Source organism: Ammospiza nelsoni, chromosome 1, assembly GCF_027579445.1.
Source record: "Ammospiza nelsoni isolate bAmmNel1 chromosome 1, bAmmNel1.pri, whole genome shotgun sequence".
Lineage (NCBI taxonomy): Eukaryota > Metazoa > Chordata > Aves > Passeriformes > Passerellidae > Ammospiza > Ammospiza nelsoni.
The window spans coordinates 154744025-154764126 of record NC_080633.1 but is presented as its reverse complement, the minus strand read 5'-3'; the positions used below and the strand labels follow the sequence as shown (position 1 = coordinate 154764126).

At 52.9% G+C, this 20102-nt stretch overlaps 3 protein-coding genes across 3 annotated transcripts; 2 read left to right on the top strand and 1 right to left on the bottom strand.

Annotated features, from left to right (window-relative positions):
- The first annotated feature begins 7237 nt into the window (after positions 1 to 7237).
- LOC132080052 (NAD(P)(+)--arginine ADP-ribosyltransferase 2-like) lies at positions 7238 to 8960 on the top strand. The gene is made up of 2 exons (XM_059483042.1): positions 7238 to 7312; positions 8177 to 8960. The coding sequence occupies exon 2, from the start codon at positions 8211 to 8213 to the stop codon at positions 8958 to 8960; it is 750 nt and encodes a 249-aa protein (XP_059339025.1). The 5' UTR covers positions 7238 to 7312; positions 8177 to 8210.
- A 3291-nt stretch (positions 8961 to 12251) lies between these two features.
- Positions 12252 to 13959, bottom strand: LOC132076435 (erythroblast NAD(P)(+)--arginine ADP-ribosyltransferase-like). Its single transcript, XM_059477539.1, has 2 exons — positions 13197 to 13959; positions 12252 to 12379 (listed from the first exon to the last, which is right to left on the bottom strand). The coding sequence occupies exons 1-2, from the start codon at positions 13957 to 13959 to the stop codon at positions 12252 to 12254; spliced, it is 891 nt and encodes a 296-aa protein (XP_059333522.1).
- Positions 13960 to 17960: 4001 nt separating this feature from the next.
- LOC132076353 (erythroblast NAD(P)(+)--arginine ADP-ribosyltransferase-like) lies at positions 17961 to 19891 on the top strand. Its single transcript, XM_059477431.1, is given in 6 exon segments — positions 17961 to 17966; positions 18248 to 18377; positions 18380 to 18417; positions 18419 to 19103; positions 19298 to 19336; positions 19806 to 19891. Coding segments are annotated over 6 exon segments (984 nt in total).
- The last annotated feature ends 211 nt before the right edge of the window (positions 19892 to 20102 follow it).

The following is a 20102-nucleotide window of genomic DNA, read 5'->3' as shown; positions in this document are numbered from 1 at the left end:
TTCCCAGTGACAGAGGTGATGCCCTGGCAGAGGCTGCCCTGAGAAGCTGTGGCTGCCCCATCCCTGGCTGTGTCCAAGGCCAGGCTGGGCAGGGCCTGGAGCAGCCTGGCCCAGGGGAAGATGTCCCTGCCCATGGCAGGGCTGGCACCGGACAGGCTTTAAGGTCGCTCCATCCCAAACCATTGCAGAGCCCCCGGGGCCAGCATGGAGCAGGGCAGGCCCTTGGCAGCGCCAGCAGCTCGTGCTGCCGCCTGCTGTTGGCACCTGGAACTGCACAGTGCCACTGAATTCCCACGCTCACTGCTGTCCTCCAGTGAACAATTCCTGAACTGCAACTGCCAGAATCCCCAAATCCCAGAAAGGATGAGACACAAAGGACACAGAGGGTGCACCTGGCCCAACCTCCCAGCTCAGCCAGCATTATCCCTGAGACCACGAATGGATCCAGAGCAGCCCAGAACTGGACATGGCACTGGACAGAGCTGGACAGAGCAATCCTGATGTGCCTCACTGTGCAGGGCAGAGGGGCACAATCACTTCCTGACCTCCTGGCCTCGCACCTCCTGATGTCCCCTAGATCCCTCTTGGCCCCAGGCCACACAGCCAGCTCCACTGGTCACCCACAAGCAACCCCATGTCCTTCTCCAGATATGCTCCAGTATGTCTCCCCCAGCCTGGACTGGAACTAGGGACTGTCCCTCCCCAGGGACAGGATCTGTCCTTGCCCTCTTCAGCCTTCCAATTTCCAGCCTTTAAGGTCTCCATGAACAGCAGGATGTGGTAGGATGCTCTGCCTGGAATGTGACCAAGAATCAATGCCCCATTTCTTGCCATCAGGGTTGGATTGGGAGGGGTCTGGTGCTGATTTTGGTGCTGAATTGGGTGAAAACCAGCCCAAATCACCAACTCTGAATTGACAACTGATGCTGAAGCACCAGACCTGGGCCTGGCTATTCATCAGCTGACCCTGGGAATGTCCAGTCCCCTCTAAGACAGGGATTCCTCTCCCCTATTTCTGCTTGCAATGAAATGTCTTTGATGTTCCTCTTTTGGAAAGGGGATGTTCCCCAAGGATCCTCCTTGAGGCTGAGAGAAAGAGAAATTCTCGTGAGTGCTGGTGTGGGGAATGACATCAAGTCCTGCTTAAGAATAATCACTTTTGGCTGGCTGTGACAGATTTATTTAATGGAATTGTTATGATGGCATTATTTAATAGAATTCCTTTGAACAAAGGCCTTGGTGGTCATAGTGGTCACAGTGGCTGTGGTATCCTTGTGGCTCAGGGAGTCTTGGTGATCATGGTGGTCACAGTGTCCTTGGTGTTTACAGTGAGCATGGTGACCAGAGTGGCTGTGGTGGTTATAGTGATCATGGTGGTCACAGTGGCCCTGGTGCTTTATAGTGGTCATGGGGGCCAGAGTGGCTGTGGTGGCCTTGGTAACTTTGGGGGTCTTATTTCCATGGGAGTCTTGGTGATCTTGCTGATTGTGGTGGCCACAGCAATGACAGTGATCTTGGCATCTATGGTGGCCATGGTGGCCACAGTCACCACAGTCACCACAGTGACCTCGGTGGCCTTGCCAGCCTTGCGGCTCAGAGGATCCTGGTGGCAACTTCCAGGGATGTGGGGTGAGGCGGAGATCTCTGAGGTGGAAGGCGGCTCTAGGGGTGCTCCTGGGGGTGCTCCTGGGAATAAAAGAGGGTGCTCAGGGGGACCAGGGAAGGAGTAAGGTCAGGGACAGTCATAAAGGTATGTCAGGGGTGACAAGATAAATGGGGACCATGAGGTAACAGGTGACAAGGAGTAGGGGACTGTGGGGTATGGGGGCCAGGGGTGTAAGAGATTTCATGGTGGGCTTAGCAGTGACAGGGGTTAGGGGGACTCAGGGAGTGCCATAGGGGTGGCAGAGGTTCAGGGAATGCTATGGGGCTCCTGGCCCACCCATGTACAGCACACAGGGCCCATCCCCACAGCACTGCATTTGGTATGGAGGGACAGGGTGAGTATGGGGATTTCTCTGTCTCTGTCGCTTTCTCTGTCTCTGTCCCTGGCCTTTCCTGGCAGGAATGTCCCTGTCCCCTCCCAGCTGGGGGGTTCCCCTCCCAGTGTCCTGTCATGGGTGTTCCTTTCCCCATGCCCACAATGGGTGTCCCCAGATTCAGTGTCCCCATCATGGGGTGTCCCTCACTCCAGACTCTCAGTGAGTGTCCCCACAGGTGCCAGGGAGTGTCCCCAAACCCCACATGTCCTGTCATGTGTGACCCCAGCCAACAGTGGCTGTCCCCAGGACTGGGTGTACCTGTCCCCACACTGTCAGTGGGTGTCCCCTGCACTGGCTATCCCAGTGTTTCTCTCCAGCTCTGGGTGTCCTTGTCCACCCACAGAGTGTGGGTGCCCCTGTACCACTGTCCCCCATCCCCAGTGAGTGTCATGTTCCTCTGAGCCTTATCATGGGAGTCCCCATGCCCACAGTGAGTGTCCGCACCCCCCCCCAGGGTGTCCCCGGTGCTGTCACCTCACAGCAATGCGCAGTTGTATTTGCTGAAGGTCCAGATGGAGCGGAGCCAGATCCATGTCCTCAGTGCTCCCCAGGAACTCACTCCTGCTCCTACACCCCTTTAGACCACTTGTGACCCCAGGGCCCTCAGGAACCTCATCCAAATACCCAAAGCCACTCCCTCACCCAGCCCAGCATCCCCCTCAGCCCTCTCCCACACCCCAGTCAAGCTCCCCGTCCTGTGACACTTTTGGAGTCATCCCTGGACCCCAAACCAAATCTGGGTATCAACCCCTGTCTCCACAATGTCATGCTGGAGCCCCCCACGGCCCAAGTCTGCAACTCCTGTCCCATGTCCCTTCCCCAAGTGTCCCCAGTGCCCCCCAGGAGCTTGAATTGATATAAGAATAAAGTACACAGGCATTTAGCAGAAAAATCCTAAATTTATGTTTCTAAAGTTGTGAGTAAGAATATGCCTGAAGTAAGTAAGGAACTGTATTGTGTAAGATGGTGAAGGGTCTATAGTACAGAAATGTGGTTGAATATAGTAAGTGAAGAGCTTATGAGTTATAATAGAAGAAAAGGTGTGCACGTGAGTTAGAAGTCCATTGGGTAAAAACATCTGCAGTGCAATGGAAGTGAGTTACAGCGATAGGTTAGAAAAGCAAAATAACAGTCCATTGGATTGGAAAGTTATAGAGTGTCTTGCAACAAAGAACTTGTGACCATTTTGTGTTATGGCTGACTGCCTGCTCCTCTAAAATCCCATGGCCTCTGAGACTGATGGTTATCTGAGCAATAAATCCTTCTTAGCCCAATGGCAGTCCCATCTCTTCATTAAAATGGTGGCAATGATAACTGGAAAGTGGAATTTCTGAGCTACCATGCCAACATGGGCTCAGGTATCTCCTGGTGTTGGGGGATCCCTTCTTGGGGGGTCCAGAAGTTCTCCTGTCACACCAACAAGGCTGGGGAAGCCACCCAGGTGACTTCCCAACCACTCCTCCAAGAGATCACCTATGGCCTCAAGGTGCCTAGAGGGATGTCATCTGATAGGGGACACCAATTGAGGTGTGACAGCAACTCAGTGAGCAGCTGGGAGAGGGACTAGGGGTAACTTGGGGCATGTGGGACAATGGGAGAATGGGAGCAGGGTAGGAGTGTTGAGGGGGGGTTGTAGCCATGATATTTTCTGAAAAACCCTTTCCTTTAATTTTTTTCTCCTGAGAAGCTGAGAGGCCTCAGGAACAATATGTAAACAATGATTATCTGCTGCTGTAGAATGCAACAGGTGCATCTGTGATTGGTCTCATGTGGCTGTTTCTAATTAATGGTCAATCACAGTCAGCTGGCTGGGACTCTCTGTCCAAGCCACAAGCCTTTGTTATCATTCCTTCTTTTTCTATTCTTAGCTAGCGTTCTGATGAAATCCTTTCTTCTATTCTTTTAGAATAGTTTTAATGTAATATATATCATAAAATAATAAATCAAGCATTCTGAAACATGGAGTCAGATCCTCGTCTCTTCCCTCATCCTAAGACCCCTGCAATCACCATCACAGGGGGCAGAAGAGGGGAAAGAAAAGGAAGTTTCAGTTCTCCTAAAGGCTCTGGGTAGAGTTTAAAGAGTGGCTGACTAAAGCAAGAAATGGATGTAAAAGTGTGGATATGCAGTGTGAACGTGGAGGGGACTGAGAACAACCACCTTCTTTATACTGGGCTTTTAGATAAGCAGGCAATTTTCAATCTGTCAAACTCTATCCAGGCCTCACCTCTGGGGCTGAAATTCATTTCACAGGAATTAACACCAGGATGCTTTGTCGCGGAACCTCTCATGCAGCTTTATTGCAAATCTATTTACCCACAGGGATTTGTCAATCGCCAAGCTGGTATGCCCTGGATTGTAGTACAGCCACTCCTTTGGGCAGCTGGGTGTTATCAAGGAGGGACAATATTTGTTCTTTATATTTAATCGGAGATCAGTGTGCTGTTATTTGACTTCTTTCTTTCCAAATGGCTCCGTGGGCATGAGCAGTGCTCAAAGCAGATGGCAAGTGAGTTCCAATATTCCAGGTGAGGTCATCTGGCATGTTGGGGCACTCACAGAATCACAGAATCACAGAATCACTGAAGTTCAAGACTGGAAGAGACCTATAAGATCATCAAGTCCAGTCGATGTTCTAACTGTTCAACTAGATCATGGCAGCAAGTGCCACATCCAGTCTTTTTTTGAATTCTTCAAGGGATGATGACTCCACCACCTCACTGGGTAAATGATTCCAGTATCTGACCACTCTTACTGTGAAATATTTCCTTCTTAATTCTAACTTACATCTCGCTTGACGCAACTTGAGACTGTGTCCTCTTGTTCTATCTGTTGTCGCCCGGAGAAAGAGACCGACCCCCAGCTCATCACAGCCACCCTTCAGGAAGTTGTAGAGAGCGATGAGGTCGCCCCTTAGTCTCCTTTTCTCCAGGCTGAACAACCCCAGCTCCCTCAGTCGCTCTTCGTATGGCTTGTGTTCCAAGCCCCTTATTAGTCTCGTTGCCCTCCTCTGGACACGCTCAAGTAACTCGATGTCCCTCCTAAAGTGAGGGGCCCAGAACTGGATACAATACTCCAAGTGAGGCCTCACCAGTGCCGAGTACAGGGGAAGAATGACCTCTCTGTTCCTGCTGGCCACTCCATTTCTGATACTCAGTGAAAATGGCCCCCCTGAGACCACATTTTTATGGTCTTCCAGTACAATGAAAGAACTTCCAGAGAAAGGCGGAGCCATGCAAATTATTTATTGAGAAAGTGCTGTTTCTGTATGAGATAAGAAGTTGATTGTAATGAATATTTATAGTTCTGGTGTATAAATACCCCATGGCAATGTCCCGCCTGAGCTGCGGGACCAGGAGAGATCTGCTGTGAGTCCGAGCTGATCAAGAATTCCGGCTTTCTGCTACCTCCAGCTCCATCAGGGATTTCACTCCGGCTGATTTTGGTATCAGGTGCTGGGGGACACTGGGGACACATGAGGGAGGGACACGGGATTGGGGTCTCAGAGTGGGGTCTTGGGGGGCTGCAGCCAGAGGTTTTGGAGACAGGGGTTGATCCCCAGATTTGGGTTGGGGTCCTGGGGTGACACCAAAAACTTTCTGTTTTATTTCTATCAACTGAGACTTCAGGTGACCTGTGCAGTGCTTTTCCAAACAACTCAATCAGCCACGATTGGCCCAGGTCAATGTGGGCTGCAGCAGCAACTGCTCTCCTCATCCAAGAAATCCGGGAAATCCAATTTGGGACAAAAGTTTGTGGTATACACTCTGCTCATCGTAACTGCAAGAAGATGTGGTACAAGAGGCAGAGCTTCATATGTTACAACGAGCTCTGGAATTCTCAATGAGAAAATTAACAAGCATAGGAACTCACTTGCTATCTGCTTTGAGCATTGCTCATGCCCAGGAGCCATTGCTGTGAGGTGACAGCACAGGAGACAGCCATGGGCTAGTGGGATGGTGGGTGCAGGATTAGGGTGCTAGGGCAGTGAGAAATAACAGAAAGAATAGAAAGTTTCAGTTCCCCTGAAGGTGCTGGGTAGAGTTTAATGCCTGATTGGCAAAAGCAAGAAAAGAATGTAAACATGTGGATATGCAGAATAAATGTGGAGGTGACGGGGAGTAACCACCCTCTTTATACTGGGCTTTTAGATAAGTAGCCAATTTTCAATCTGCCCAACTCTATCCAGGCCTCACCTCTGGAGCTGAAATTCATTTCCCAGGAATTAACACCAGGATGCTTTGTTGCAAAACCTCTTGTGCATCTTTATTACAAATCTATTTACCCACCGATACTTGTCAATCCCCACGCTGGTGTGTGCTGGAATGTAGTACGGCCACTTCTTTGGGCTGCTGAATGGAATCAAGAAGGAACAATATTTGTTGTTTATATTTAATCAGAGATCAGTGTGCTGTTATTTGACTTCCTTCTTCCCATATGGCTCCATGGGCATGAGCAACGCTCAAAGCGGATGGCAAGTGGGTTCCAATGTTTGCTCTTTTTCTCACTGAGAGTTCTGGAGCTCTATGTAACATATCGAGCTCTGCCTCTTGTACCACATCTTCTTGCAGTTACGATGAGCAGAGTGTATACCACAAACTTTTGTCCCAAATTGGATTTCCCGGATTTCTTGGATGAGGAGAGCAGTTGCTGCTGCAGCCCACATTGACCTGGGCCAATCGTGGCTGATTGAGTTGTTTGGAAAAGCACTGCACAGGTCACCTGAAGTCTCAGTTGATAGAAATAAAATAGAAGGTTTCAATTTCCCTGAAGGCACTGAATAGAGTTTAGAGACTGACTGGCAAAAGCATGAAAAGGATGAAAATGGATGGAGGACGAAGGATGAATGTGGCTGGAGCCCATGGTGGAACAGATAAAGGAACTGCAGTGAGGATTTTTTGGCAACAGAGGAGGATCAGCACCTGCTCAAAGCAAATATTCCAGGTGAGGTCATCTGGCATGTTGGGGCACTCAGTGAAAATGGCCCCCCTGAGACCACATTTTTATGGTCTTCCAGTACAATGAAAGAACTTCCAGAGAAAGGCGGAGCCATGCAAATTATTTATTGAGAAAGTGCTGTTTCTGTATGAGATAAGAAGTTGATTGTAATGAATATTTATAGTTCTGGTGTATAAATACCCCATGGCAATGTCCCGCCTGAGCTGCGGGACCAGGAGAGATCTGCTGTGAGTCCAAGCTGATCAAGAATTCCGGCTTTCTGCTACCTCCAGCTCCATCAGGGATTTCACTCCGGCTGATTTTGGTATCAGGTGCTGGGGGACACTGGGAACACATGAGGGAGGGACACGGGATTGGGGTCTCAGAGCGGGGTCTTGGGGGGCTCCAGCCAGAGGTTTTGGAGACAGGGGTTGATCCCCAGATTTGGGTTGGGGTCCTGGGGTGACACTAAAACTGTCACAGGACTGGGAGCTTGACTGGTGTGTGGGACAGGGCTGAGAGGCACACTGGGGTGGGTGAGGGAGTGGCTTTAGGAATTTGGATGAGGTTCCTGAGCGCCCTGGGTTCACAAGTGTTCTAAAGAGATGTGGTATCAGGATTGAGTTCCAGGGGAGCATTGGGGTGACACTGGAAGGGTAAACACGGGACTGAGATTAGAACTGTGGGTTGGTGGAGCACTGAGGTGACCGTGGGGATGTCAGGGATTGTTCCCAGGGTTTGGGCTCGGGAACTGCAGAGGGTCTGGGGTAACACTAGGGGGTAAGGGACACTGGACTGGGAGTAGGGTTATTGGGCTAGTTGGCACAGAAACGACACTGGAAGGGTCACAGAAATGGGATTCAGGAGGTCACTGCTGGGGGAACAGGGAGTTACCTCAGAATTTGGATCAAGTTCCTGGGGGTCATTAGGGAGAAAACACTGGTTGGGGATATGGGACCATGGGAGTGGGATTGTCATCCCAGAGGTCTGAAGGACACTGTGGAGTTCTGGAATGGCCCCAAGATTTGGGATCAGCATTCCAGGATGTATCCACAGGTGTTCTGACCCGCGCTCCCCCCCTAGCCCTGCTCCAGGCTTTCCCCAGGTTCCCTCATCAGCCTCTCATAGAATAACCCTTCCCATCTAACCCCGTGTGCACTAATTGCACCCTCACTGTGTCCCTCTTTTTCCCCCAGTGTCCCACCCGACTCCTAGTGGCCTCTCTTCTCCATGGCCCTCCTGGCTCACACCCTGGCACTGCTGGTAGTGACCGTGGCCACCGTGGCCATCAAGGTGGTGCCCCTGGACATGGCCAGGGACTCCTTCGATGACCAGTACCGGGGCTGCGGCCCTGCCATGACCAAGGCATTGCCGGCCCTCTACAAATCTGAGTTTCAGAAGAATCCTCTCTTTGCCAAGACCTGGGCGAAGGCCAAGGCTGAGTGGCGCAAGCGGGGCTCCCATGTGTCCCCTCTGGCGTCTCCAGGCCACGCTGTCGCTGTCATGGCCTACACAATGAAGTACCTGTACAAGGAGTTCAACGCGGCAGTGCATGTGGCCGGACGCTCCCGCCAGGAATACCGGAACAACTTCCACTTCAAAATGCTGCATTTCCTGCTGACCCAAGCCCTGGTGACACTGAAGCAGGCTCAGAACGGGCAGTGTCACCAGGTGTACCGGGGTGTGCGTGATGTCCGGTTCCAGGCGTGGCAAGGCCAGAGGGTCCGGTTTGGTCAATTCACATCGACATCACTGAGCAAAGAAGTTGCCCAGCATTACGGGACCGACACAATTCTCCAGCTCCACACGTGTCATGGTGCAGACATCCAGGCTTTTTCCTATGATCCTAGCAACCGAGAGGTGCTGATCCCGCCATATGAAACCTTTCAGGTCACCCAAGTCATCTGGGATGGGAAGAGGATATGGATCTGGCTCCGCTCCGTCGGGACCTTCAGCAAATACAACTGCGCATTGCTGTGAGGTGACAGCACCGGGGACACCCTGGCGGGGTGCGGACACTCACTGTGGGCATGGGGACCCCCATGACAAGGCTCAGAGGAACATGACACTCACTGGGGATGGGGGACAGTGGTATAGGGGCACCCACGCTCTGTGGGTGGACAAGGACACCCACAGCTGGGGAGAAACACTGGGATAGCCATTGCAGGGGACACCCACTGACAGTGTGGGGACAGGTATACCCAGTCTTGGATACAGCCACTGTTGGCTGGGGACGCACAGGACATGTGGCATTTGGGGACACTCACTGCCAGCTATGGGGCACACACTGAGAGTTTGGGGTGAGGGACATCCCATGACGGGGACACCAAGTCTGGGAACACCCATTGTGGGCATGGGGAAAGGAACACCCATGACAGGACACTGGGAGGGGAACCCCTCAGCTGGGAGGGGACAGGGACAGGGACATTCCTGCCAGGAAAGGCCAGGGACAGAGACAGAAATAGAGACAGGGACAGGGACAGAGACAGAGACAGAGACAGAGACAGAGACAGAGACAGAGACAGAGACAGAGACAGAAACATCCCCATACTGACCCTGTCCCTCCATACCAAATGCATTGCTGTGGGGATGGGCCCTGTGTGCTGTACATGGGTGGGCCAGGAGCCCCATAGCATTCCCTGAACCCCTGTTACCCCCTGCCACCCCTATGGCACTCCCTGACTCGCCCTAACCCCTGTCACTGCTAAGCCCACCATGAAATCTCTTACACCCCTGGCCCCCATACCCCACAGCCCCCAAAACCTCATCACCTGTCACCTCATGGTCCCCATTTATCTTGTCACCCCTGACATACCATTACGACTGTCCCTGACCTCCTTACTTCTTCCATGGTCCCCCTGACCCACCTCTGACTTCCCCAGGAGCATCCCCGGGAGCATCCCCAGGAGCACCCCCAGAGCCCCCTTCCACCTCAGAGAACTCCTCCTCACCCCACATCTCTGGAAGTTACCTCCAGGATCCCCTGAGCCACCAGGCTGGCAAGGCCACCGAGGTCACTGTGGTCACTGTGGTGACTTTGGCAACCATGGCCACCATGGATGCCAAGGTCACTATCATTGCTGTGGCCACCACAATCAGCAAGACCACCAAGACTCCCATAGAAATAAGACCCCCAAAACTACTAAGGCCGCCACAGCCACTCTGCCCACCATGCTCACTGTAACCACCAAGGCCACTGTGACCACCTGATCACTAAGACACCCTCAGCCACAAGGATACCATAGCTGCTCTGGTCAGTGCGGCCACCAAGGCCACTGTGCAAAGCAATTCTATTAAATAATTCAATCAAAACAATTCCATTAAATAAATCTGTGACAGCCAGCCAAAAGTGGCAAGGGCTCAATGTCACTCACCACAACAACACTTGTGGGAATGTCTCTTTCTCTCAACCTAGAGGAGAATCCTTGGGGAGCATCCCCTTCCCAGATGAGGAACCTCTCATACATTTCATTCCAAGCAGGAATAGGGGAGAGGGATCTCTGTCTGAGATGCGACTGGACATTCCCAGGGTCAGTTAATGGATGGCCAGGCCAAGCTCTGGTGCTTCACCCTAGTTGTCACGTCAGGGTGGTGATTTGGGCTGGTTTTCACCAAATTCAGCACCAATATCAGTACAAGACCCCTCCCATTGCAGCCCTGATGGCCACAAATGGGCCAATTATCCCTTGTCCAGATTCCAGGTAAAGCATTCTGCCATATCCTGCACCTTAAAGGCTGGAAACTGGGAGGTTCAAGAGGGCAAGAGCAGGTCCTGTCCCTGGGGAGAGACAGTCCCCAGTGTCAGTCCCAAATGGGGATGACCAGCTGGAGCAGCTCTGGAGAAGGACGTGGGGGTGCTGGTGGGTGATCAGCATAACTGGCCAACTGTCCTGGGACCAGGAGGGATCCTGGGGGCACCAGAACGAGCAGGGCCAGGAGGCCAGGGAGTGTTCGTGTCCCTCTGCAAGCTACAATCACATAAATGTAAGTGAGCATAATTTCTCTTAATCTACACACAATACTCACCCTTTAATTGTGAGAGTCAATTATCATATTACCAATCTATAACCAAGCTGTGGCTGCCCCTTACCTGGAAGCATTCAAGACCAGACTGGGCAGGGCCTGGAGCAGCCTGGCCCAGGGGAAGAGGTCTCTGCCCATGGCAGGGCTGGCACTGGACCAGCTTTAAGGTCACTCCAGACCGGAGTGGCACATGCACAGTGCCGCTGATTTCCCACGCTCGCTGCTGCCCTACGGTGCACAATTCCCAAACCGCAACTGCCAGAATCCCCAAATTCCAGAATGGGTCAGGCAGGAAGGACCCAGAGTGGGCACCTGGCCCAACCCCTCAGCTCAGGCAGCGTCATCTCTGAGCACAGGATTGGATCCAGAGCAGCCCAGACCTGGACACGGCACTGGGCAGAGTTGGACACGGCACTTCTGATGTGCCCCTTTGGGCACTCCCTGACTTCCTGGCCCTTCTCTTCCGGATACTCCCTGGATCCCTTCTGGCCCCAGGCAACACAGCCAGCTCCCCTGGTCACCCACCAGCACCCCCAGGTCCTTCTCCAGAACTGCTCCCGCAGGCCCCCTCCAGCCTGGACTTGCAGTGGGGACTATGCCTCCCCAGGGACAGAACCTGCCCTTGCACTCTTGAACCTCCCAATTTCCAGCCTTTAAGGTCCCCATGAACTGCAGGATGTGGCAGGATGCTCTGCCTGGAATGTGGCCAAGGGACAATGCTCCATTTGTGGCCATCATGGCTGCACTGAGAGGTCTGCTGCTCATTTGGGTTCTGAATTGGGCTAAAACCAGCCCAAATCACCAACCCTGAATTGACAACTGAGGCTAAAAGACCAGAGCGGGGCCTGGCCATCTATCAGCTGACTCTGGGAATGTCCAGTCCCCTCTCAGACAGGGATTCCTCTCCCCTGTTCCTGCTTGAAATGAAATGTATGTGACGATCCTCCCTTGGGAGGAGGATGCTTGCCAGCGATTCTCCTCAAGGCTGAGAGAAAGAGACATTCCCACAAGTGTTGGCGTGAGGACTGACATTGAGCCCTGCATTAAGAATTGTCTCTTTTTGCTGGCTTTGACAGAATAATTTAATGAAATTGTTTTGATAGAATTTTTTAATAGAATTTCTTTGTACAATGGCCCTGATGTGCGCAGTGGTCAGAGTGGCTCTGGTGGCTCAGGGAGTCTTGGTGTTCACAGTGGCCTTGGTGGTTATGCAGACTATGGTGTCCAGAGTGCCTCTGATGGCTGAAGTTACCTCATGGTGGCAGTAGCTGCCAATGCCATAGTGGCAGTGGTGGCCATGGTGGCCTTGGTGGCCTTGTTTCTCTGGTCATCCTGGTGGCTTTGGTGATCGTGGTGGCCACAGTGACAACAGTGACCTTGGTTGCGACAGTGACCACAGTGAAGACAGTGACCTTGGTGGCCTCATGGCTCAGAGGATCCCTGTTGCCACTGCAAGAGCTGTGGTGGCCAGGAGGAGTCTGCTGACATGGAAAGGGGCCCTGGGGATGCTTCCACCTAGGAAGAGAGAGGGGTCAGGGGGACCATGTGGGGAGTGAGGGGGTTGGGGACGGACATAATGGGTGTTAGGGGTGACTGGTGTGATGGGGCCATGAATTAACAGGTGACAGGGTTTTGTGGGGGGCATGGCGGGGTACGGAGGCCAGGGAGGTCAGGGGTGTCATGGTGGGCTTAGCAGTGACAGGGGTCAGGAGGAGTCAGAGGTGCCATAGGGGGGACAGAGGTTCAGGGAGTGCCAGGGAGTGTCCGTGACTCACCCACATCCAGCACACAGGGCCCATCCCCAAAGGGATGCGGCGGAGGGGGACTGGGTAGGCACAGGGGGTCCTTATCTCTTTCTCTGTTCCTGTTGTCCCATGGCAGGGGTGTCCCGGTCTGTGTTCCCTCCCAGAAGTGGGAGTCCCCATCCCTGTGCCCTGTCATGGGCATTCCTGTCCTCATGCCCACATTCGTATCCCTAAACTTGGTGTCCCCAGCATGGGCTGTCCCTGTCCCCAAATGCTCAGTGATATTCCCCACCCTCTGTGCCCTGTCATGAGTGTCCGCTGGGTATAAGGGGTCTCCCCCCCACTGGGTGTTGCTGTCCCCCAACCCCGAGGGAGTGTCATTGTCCCTGTGCCTTATCATGGTGTCCCCATGGCCACCGTGGGTGTCCCCATTGCCCCGGGCTGTCACCTGTGGCGACACCTTCCAGCCACTCGCAGTTGTAGTTGCTGAAGGTCCCGTTGGACCAGAGGTGGATCCATGCACTGTCCCCTTCCTGGCTGACTTCGACGACCTTGAAGGTCTCAAAGGGTGGGATCAGCACTTCCTTCTCACCAGGATAGTTGGAGAATTCCCGGATTTCTGCACCGTGGCACGTGTGCACCTGGAACATCGTGTCCATCCCGAATTGCTGGGAGGCTTCTTGACTCTGGGACGCCGACGTGAATTGACCGAATCGGATGATGTTACCAGGCTCTGCCTTGAACCTGACCCCATGCACCCCCCGGTACACGTTGTGACACTGTAGTCCCTGAGTGACCCTCAGTGTCTTCACGGCCTGGGTCAGCAGGAAATGCAGTGTTTTGAAGTGGAACTTGTCCTGGTATTCCTGGCGGGAGCGCCCGGCCACACGCACGGCTGCGTTGAAGTTCTTGTACAGATCATTCATCGTGTAGGCCATGAGGGCGACAGCCTGGGCTGGGGACAACAAAGGGGACACAGGGGACCCCAGACTCTGCCACTTGGCTCTGGCCTTAGGCCAGGCCTGGGCAAAGAGAGGGTTCTGATCAAAGTCGGAGCGGTTGAGGGCTGACAACACCTCAGTCATGACAGGACCACACTCCCGGTACTGGTCATCAAAAGAGTCCTGGGCCATGTCCAGGGTTACCACCTTGACAGCTGTGGTGGCCACGGTCATTGCCAGCAGTGCCAGGGTTTGCGCCAGGAGGGCCATAGAGTAGAGAGGCTACAAGGATGAGGGTGGAACACTGCAGGACACAGACGGGACAGAGAGGAGACACAGGGAGGGTTCCTCAGTGAGGGATTGGGGAGGGAAGTGGGGTCAGCCCAGGGGGATAGAGAGGCACTTCTTGCCAGCAGACCCCTGGGCATGTCTTGGGTCCCTGACCCAAATCCTGGGGGTCACTCCCTGAGACCCCCAGTGTCCCCTCGGCTGGTCCCCAGACCCCAATCCCACTCCCAGTCTCCAATTTCTTCGGTGTCACCCCAGAACATCAACCCAAATCCAGCCATCACTCCCTTCCCCCACACCGTCTCTCAGCCTCCCATCACCCCAATCCCACTCTCACCATCCCCTGTCCCCCCTCATTTTCCCCCAGAGCCCCTCATTACCCCAATCCCCGACATGTGACTCCTCCAGTGTGTCCCTCCAGCACCACAAACCCAAGCCCTCAGTCCTGTGCCTCCCCCAAGAATCCCCAGGGGTCCCTCCAGCCTCAATACTGAAATCAGCTGGAGTGAACTCCCTGATGGAACTGCAGCTATCAGAAAACTGGAATTCTTTATCGGCTCAGACTCACAGTGGATCTCTCCTGGTCCTGCAGGTCACGGGGGACTTTGCCACAGGGTCTTTATCCACCACAATTTCAAATATTCATTACAATGTGTCCCTCACCTAGTACAGAAACTTCACATTTCTGATGTGAAAAAATAATTTTCATGCTTCTGCCTCTTTCTGGAAATCCTTTTATGGTACTGGAGAGTCCTAAAAATGAGTTTTCTCAGTGTGGTTTTCACAGTACGCCCCAATATCCCAGAAGACCTCAGCTTGAACTTTCACATTTGGCAGACACTGCTGCTCCTTCTGTGTTACAGAACTTGCCAAAAACCCCTCACATGACCTCCCTTTATCTCTTTCTCTTTGCTCTCATGTGCACACATTTTGCATTCTATTACGGTTTTTTGCTGGTTCTTCTTTAAGGCCTATCCAGCACCTTTAAGGGATCTGAAACTTTCTTTTCTCTCTCTAATTGTTCAGGCCCCACGACCCCAATCCCACAGTCCCATGTCCCCCCAGTTCCACCCAGTCCCACTCCCCATGGCTCACTGAGTTGCTGTCACACCTCAGATCCCACTTGGGGTCCCTTATCAGATGACATCCCTGCAGGCATCTTGAGCCTGGGGATGATCTCTTGGAGGAGTACCTGGGTGACTTCCCTGTGTGGCAGGAGAAGTTCTGGACCTCCAAGAGGGGATCCACCAACACCAGGAGATACCTGAGCTCATGTTGGCGTGGTAGCTCAGAAAATCCATTTGCCAGTTATCCCCAGGAGTGTTTCCTCTTTCAGTGATGCCTGGTGGTGGTGATTTTGAATTCAAAGGAACCTCTCATGCAGTTTTAATGCAAGTCTACTTCCCACAGGGATTTGTCAATCCCCAAGCTGTGTGCCCTGGATTGTAGTACGGCCACTTCTTTGGGCAGCTCAGCTCAGCTCAGCTCAGTCACCCAGGCACTGCCCCAAGAGGTCATGCCCAGGCTCAAGGTGCCTACGGGGATGTCTGTTTACGGATTTTTGTGGGAAAATGGACACTGTGCCCAAGCCAGTGTTTAAGGGGTCTTAGTAGAACTTCACAGTGTCCCCGATAGCTCAAAAACAGGAAGAGCCTACTCAGGAGAAAAACAAGTCCAGGATGTGAGGCGCGTTAAGAAGACGGAGCAAAAAAACCACAGCGGAGTGCATGAAGGCAAAACAATAAACCACAATGATACGCGTGAAGAGAGAAGACTAACCAATCAGCTGAAGGCTTGAGACATGTGCACAGATAGGCTGAACCAATCATGTATTAGCTTGAGGTAAGTGAACAACAGAACAAAGACCAAATACATTTTGTTCTTGTAATAAATTTGACTTTTCTTTATCATATTGATCATGGCGCGATGTCCCATTGCTGATCCTCCACAGATGGCATCTGATAGGGGACCCCAAGTGGTATCTGAGGTGTGAGTGCAACTCAGTGAGCAGTGGGGAGTGGGACTGGGGGCAACTGGGGGGACATGGGATGGTGGGATTGGGGTCCTGGAGGGTGAGCAATGAGAGAGAGAATAGAAAGTTTTAGATGCCTTAATGTTGCTGGGCACAGTTTAAAGATGAATGGGCATAAAACAATAAAAGGATGCAAAAGTGTGGACATAGCAGGGCAAAGGTGGTTGTAATCTGTGGAGAAACAGATAAAGGAAACTGCTGTAAAGGGTTTTTGGCAAGTTCTGTAACACAGAAGGAGCAGTGCCTGCCCAAAGTGAAATTTTTAGGCAAGGTCATCTGGGATAATGGAGTACTCAGTGAAAACTACACTGAGATAACTCTTTTATAGGACTCTCCAGCACAATGAAAATTATTTCCTAAAGGAGACAGAGCCATGCAGATTATTTATGGGAAATGTGCTGGTTTCTGTATTAGATAAAGTACACCATTTCATGCATATTTATAATTATGATGCATAAATACCCAATGGAAAAGTCCCCCCTGATGTGCAGGACCAGGAGAGATCTGCTGTGAGTCCAAGCTGATCAAGAATTCTGGCTTTCTGATACCTCCAGTTCCATCAGGGAGTTCACTCTGGTTTATTTCGGTATCAGGGACTGGTCCCCCTTGGCGGGGCAACATGGGACTGAAGGATTGAGATCTGGAGGGGCACTGGGGGTGTCACAGGACAGGGACTGGGGTCCTAGGGTGGTCCTGGGGCCAGCAATGGGAGACACAGGACCATGGGAGTGGCAGTGGGTTACTGGGGGACTCTTGGGGGGCACGTGGGACTGGATCAGGGTCTAGGGGTCACCAGGGAGGTCATGGGACTGAGAGTGGGATTCAGGTAAGGGGGGGAGGGGACAGGGACAAGTGGGACCCATTGGGGACCCTAAACCTGGAGTTAGGGTCCTGGGGGACATGAGGCCACTGGGAGGGGTACAAGGGATTGGGGTAATGGAGACACTGGGAAACACCGGGAGGCAGGGACACAGAACAGTGGGAGTGGAATTGAGATTCTGGGGGTCACTGGGGCTACTGCAGGGGGTCAGGAAGTGACCCCTGGATTTGAGTAAGGGTCCTGCAGGCGGGCTGACAAAACACATTGAGGGGGTTATAGGACTGTGGGGGTGGGATTGGGAGTTGGGGTGTTTGGGGGACATTGGGGCATCCAGGAGTGACTCCAGGATTTGGGATCAGATTCCAGGACATGTTCAGGGGTCATGTCCAGCTCTTTTAATTCCTCTCCTGCAGATCACCACATTTCCTAAAGTAAAGCTTTTCTGGGAATTTTTGTTAGAGGCAAATCAAAGTTTTACTTTTCAGACTTCGATCTACAAAGAGGTGCTGGAGAAATGTTTTTCCACTTTTCCTCATTCACTGCAGACCCTTAGAAATGACCAGGAGGGACTGGAGCATGTCCAGGGAAGGGATGGAGGTGTGGAAGTGTCTGGAGCAGCAGGAAAGGCTGAGGGACCTGGTGGGGGCTGCTCAGTGCAATTTTAAAAGGATGAATGGTCAGTCTGGGGCCTGTTCCAAATTTCCTGATTTGAGGCAATGCAACAGAAGAAGCACTGGGAGGAAAGAAAGAAAAACAAACAGAATGAGAAAGGAAGAAAAATAAAATGGAGAAAAGGGGACAGAGGTTGCACCCCCTATTTTTTGATGAAAAACCCTGATGTTTCGCTGAGGAAACACTTCTTTTTTTTCAAATCAGGGATTTTCCCTCTTTACGCGCTCATCTCCATGAGAGAGCAGGGGGACACTGCAGGGGGCAGGGGGTCATCCCTGCATTTGGGTTGCGGTCCTGGGGTCTATCATTTCTGACAACTCCAAAGGGAACACCAGACTGGGAGTGGGATTGGGGCAAGAAGTTGGGGCAAGAGCGATACTGGGAATGTCAGGGGGTGACCCCAGATTTGGGTTGGGGTTCTGGAGAGTGTGAAAAGACATTGGGGACATTACATCAAGAATGCGGGTGTGGGATTTGGACCCCTGGGGAGACTGGAGGACACTGGGTCACCCAGGAGTTACCCCACGATTTGGGATCAGGCTCTCAGGATGTGTATAAACGTCTCTTGGCCCTCAAGGCTGCCCTCCCTGTCCTCGGGCTGACTCCATCCTCCTTCCCCAGCCCCTGATGGAAAGATCTTCTCTGTGTCCCATGGTCCCCCCACGTCCCCTCAGCATCCTCTCAGCGTCCCCTCAGCGTCCCATCGGTGTCCTGCCATGTTCCTCAGTGTTCCCCGTGTCCCACAGTGCCCCCTCAGTTTCCCAGTGTCCCCCAGTGTTTCACAACAGTCCTGGTGGCCTCTCCCTTCTCTGGACTCCCTGGTTAGGACCCTGGCACTGCTGGCAATGACCATGGCCAACACAGGCTTCACAGTTGTCCCCTGGACATGGCCTGGAACTCCTTTGATGGCCGGTACCCAGGGCTGCCGACACACCATGACTGAGTTGTTACCAGCCCTCAACCACTTTGAGTTGCAGCAGAATCCTCTGTTTGCCCAGACCTGGGTGAAGGCTGCAGATGAGTGGTGGAGGCGGGGGCCCCCTGTGACCCCTCTGTCCCCAGCCCAGGCCATCGCCCTCATGACCTACACAATGAAGGACGTGTACAAGGAGTTCAATGCTGCCGTGCATGTGGCCGGCCGCTCCCATCAGGAATACCGGGACAACTTCCACTTCAAAACACTGCATTTCCTGCTGACCAATGCTCTGGTGACACTGAGGGACAATTGGGGACCACGATGTCACCATGTGTTTCAGGGGGTGCGTGGTATCCGGTTCAAAGCACGGCGTGGTGACACCATCCGGTTTGGTCGATTCACATCAACATCGCTTCATAAACAGATTGCTCAGCAATTTGGGACAGACATGATGTTCCAGGTGCAGTCATGTTACGGAGTGGATATCCAAAAATTTTCCTCCAATCCTAGTGAGAAGGAGGTGCTGATCCCACCCTTTGAGACCTTTGAGGTCACCAGTGTCACCCAGGAAGGAGACAGGGCATTGATCCAGCTCCGCTCCAGTGGGACCTTCAGCAGATACAGCTGTGAGTGGCTGCGACGTGACATCATGGGGAAAACCTGGAAGACGGGGAAACACACTGTGGGTATGGGGACACCCATGAGAAAGGCACAGGGGACAATGACATCCACAGGTGATGGGGGACAGGGACAGAGACACACATTGCAGGGTGCAGGGAGGGGACACGGACACCCCTTCCAGGGAATGTCAGATACAGGGACAGAGAAATGGACAGAGATAGGAACCCTCCTCTGCTGTCTCTGTCCCTCCCCTCTGCAGACCAGCTCTCTGGGGACCAGCCCTGTGAGCTGGTCGTTGGTGGGCCAGGACCATCCTGACCTCCCCTGAACCTCTCCCACCCACCCTGACACCCCTCATGGCACCCCCTATCTCCCCCAACACCTGTCAGCCCCAAAGGCCATCATGGTCCCCCTGAAACCCCTTGCTCCCTGTATTACCCCACTGCCCCTCTGACACCCCATCATCCCTAAAGCCCCCATGGCCCCTTGACCACAAACCTCCCTGCTGCACACCAGCCACTGGTCACCAACAACCTTCCCACTGCCCATGACCCCCATCTTTACTCACCCCGTGTTATGGCCCCCTCTGAACCCCAGACAGCCCCCATGGCCCTCCTGACTACCCTGATCCCCACCCCCATGGTATTCCATCCCACCTGAACTCCCCTCACTCCCCTCCTTGTACCCCTGAAATTCCTGACCCCTCTATGACCCGCCTCAACCTGTTGAACTCCATGGACCACTCATCCTCCTCTTTTTCCCTCCAGGTGGGAGCATCCCCAGGGCCCCCTCTCACCTCAGAGGGCTCCTCCTGGCCACTACAGCCCTGGCAGTGGCCACCAGGATTGTCTGAGCCATGAGGTAATGAAGGTCACCGTGGTCTCCATAATCACCAAAGCCACCATGACTGCCAGAGAAAAGAGGCAACCAAGGCTACCAAGGCCACCACTGCCATTTTCCCTGGGCAGAAAAAAGGGAAAAAAGAGGAAGGGAAGAGAAGAGAAAAAGAAAATTCTACCTACTCCCCACCCACAACATTTCATTAACTGCCCTTTACTTCTTTG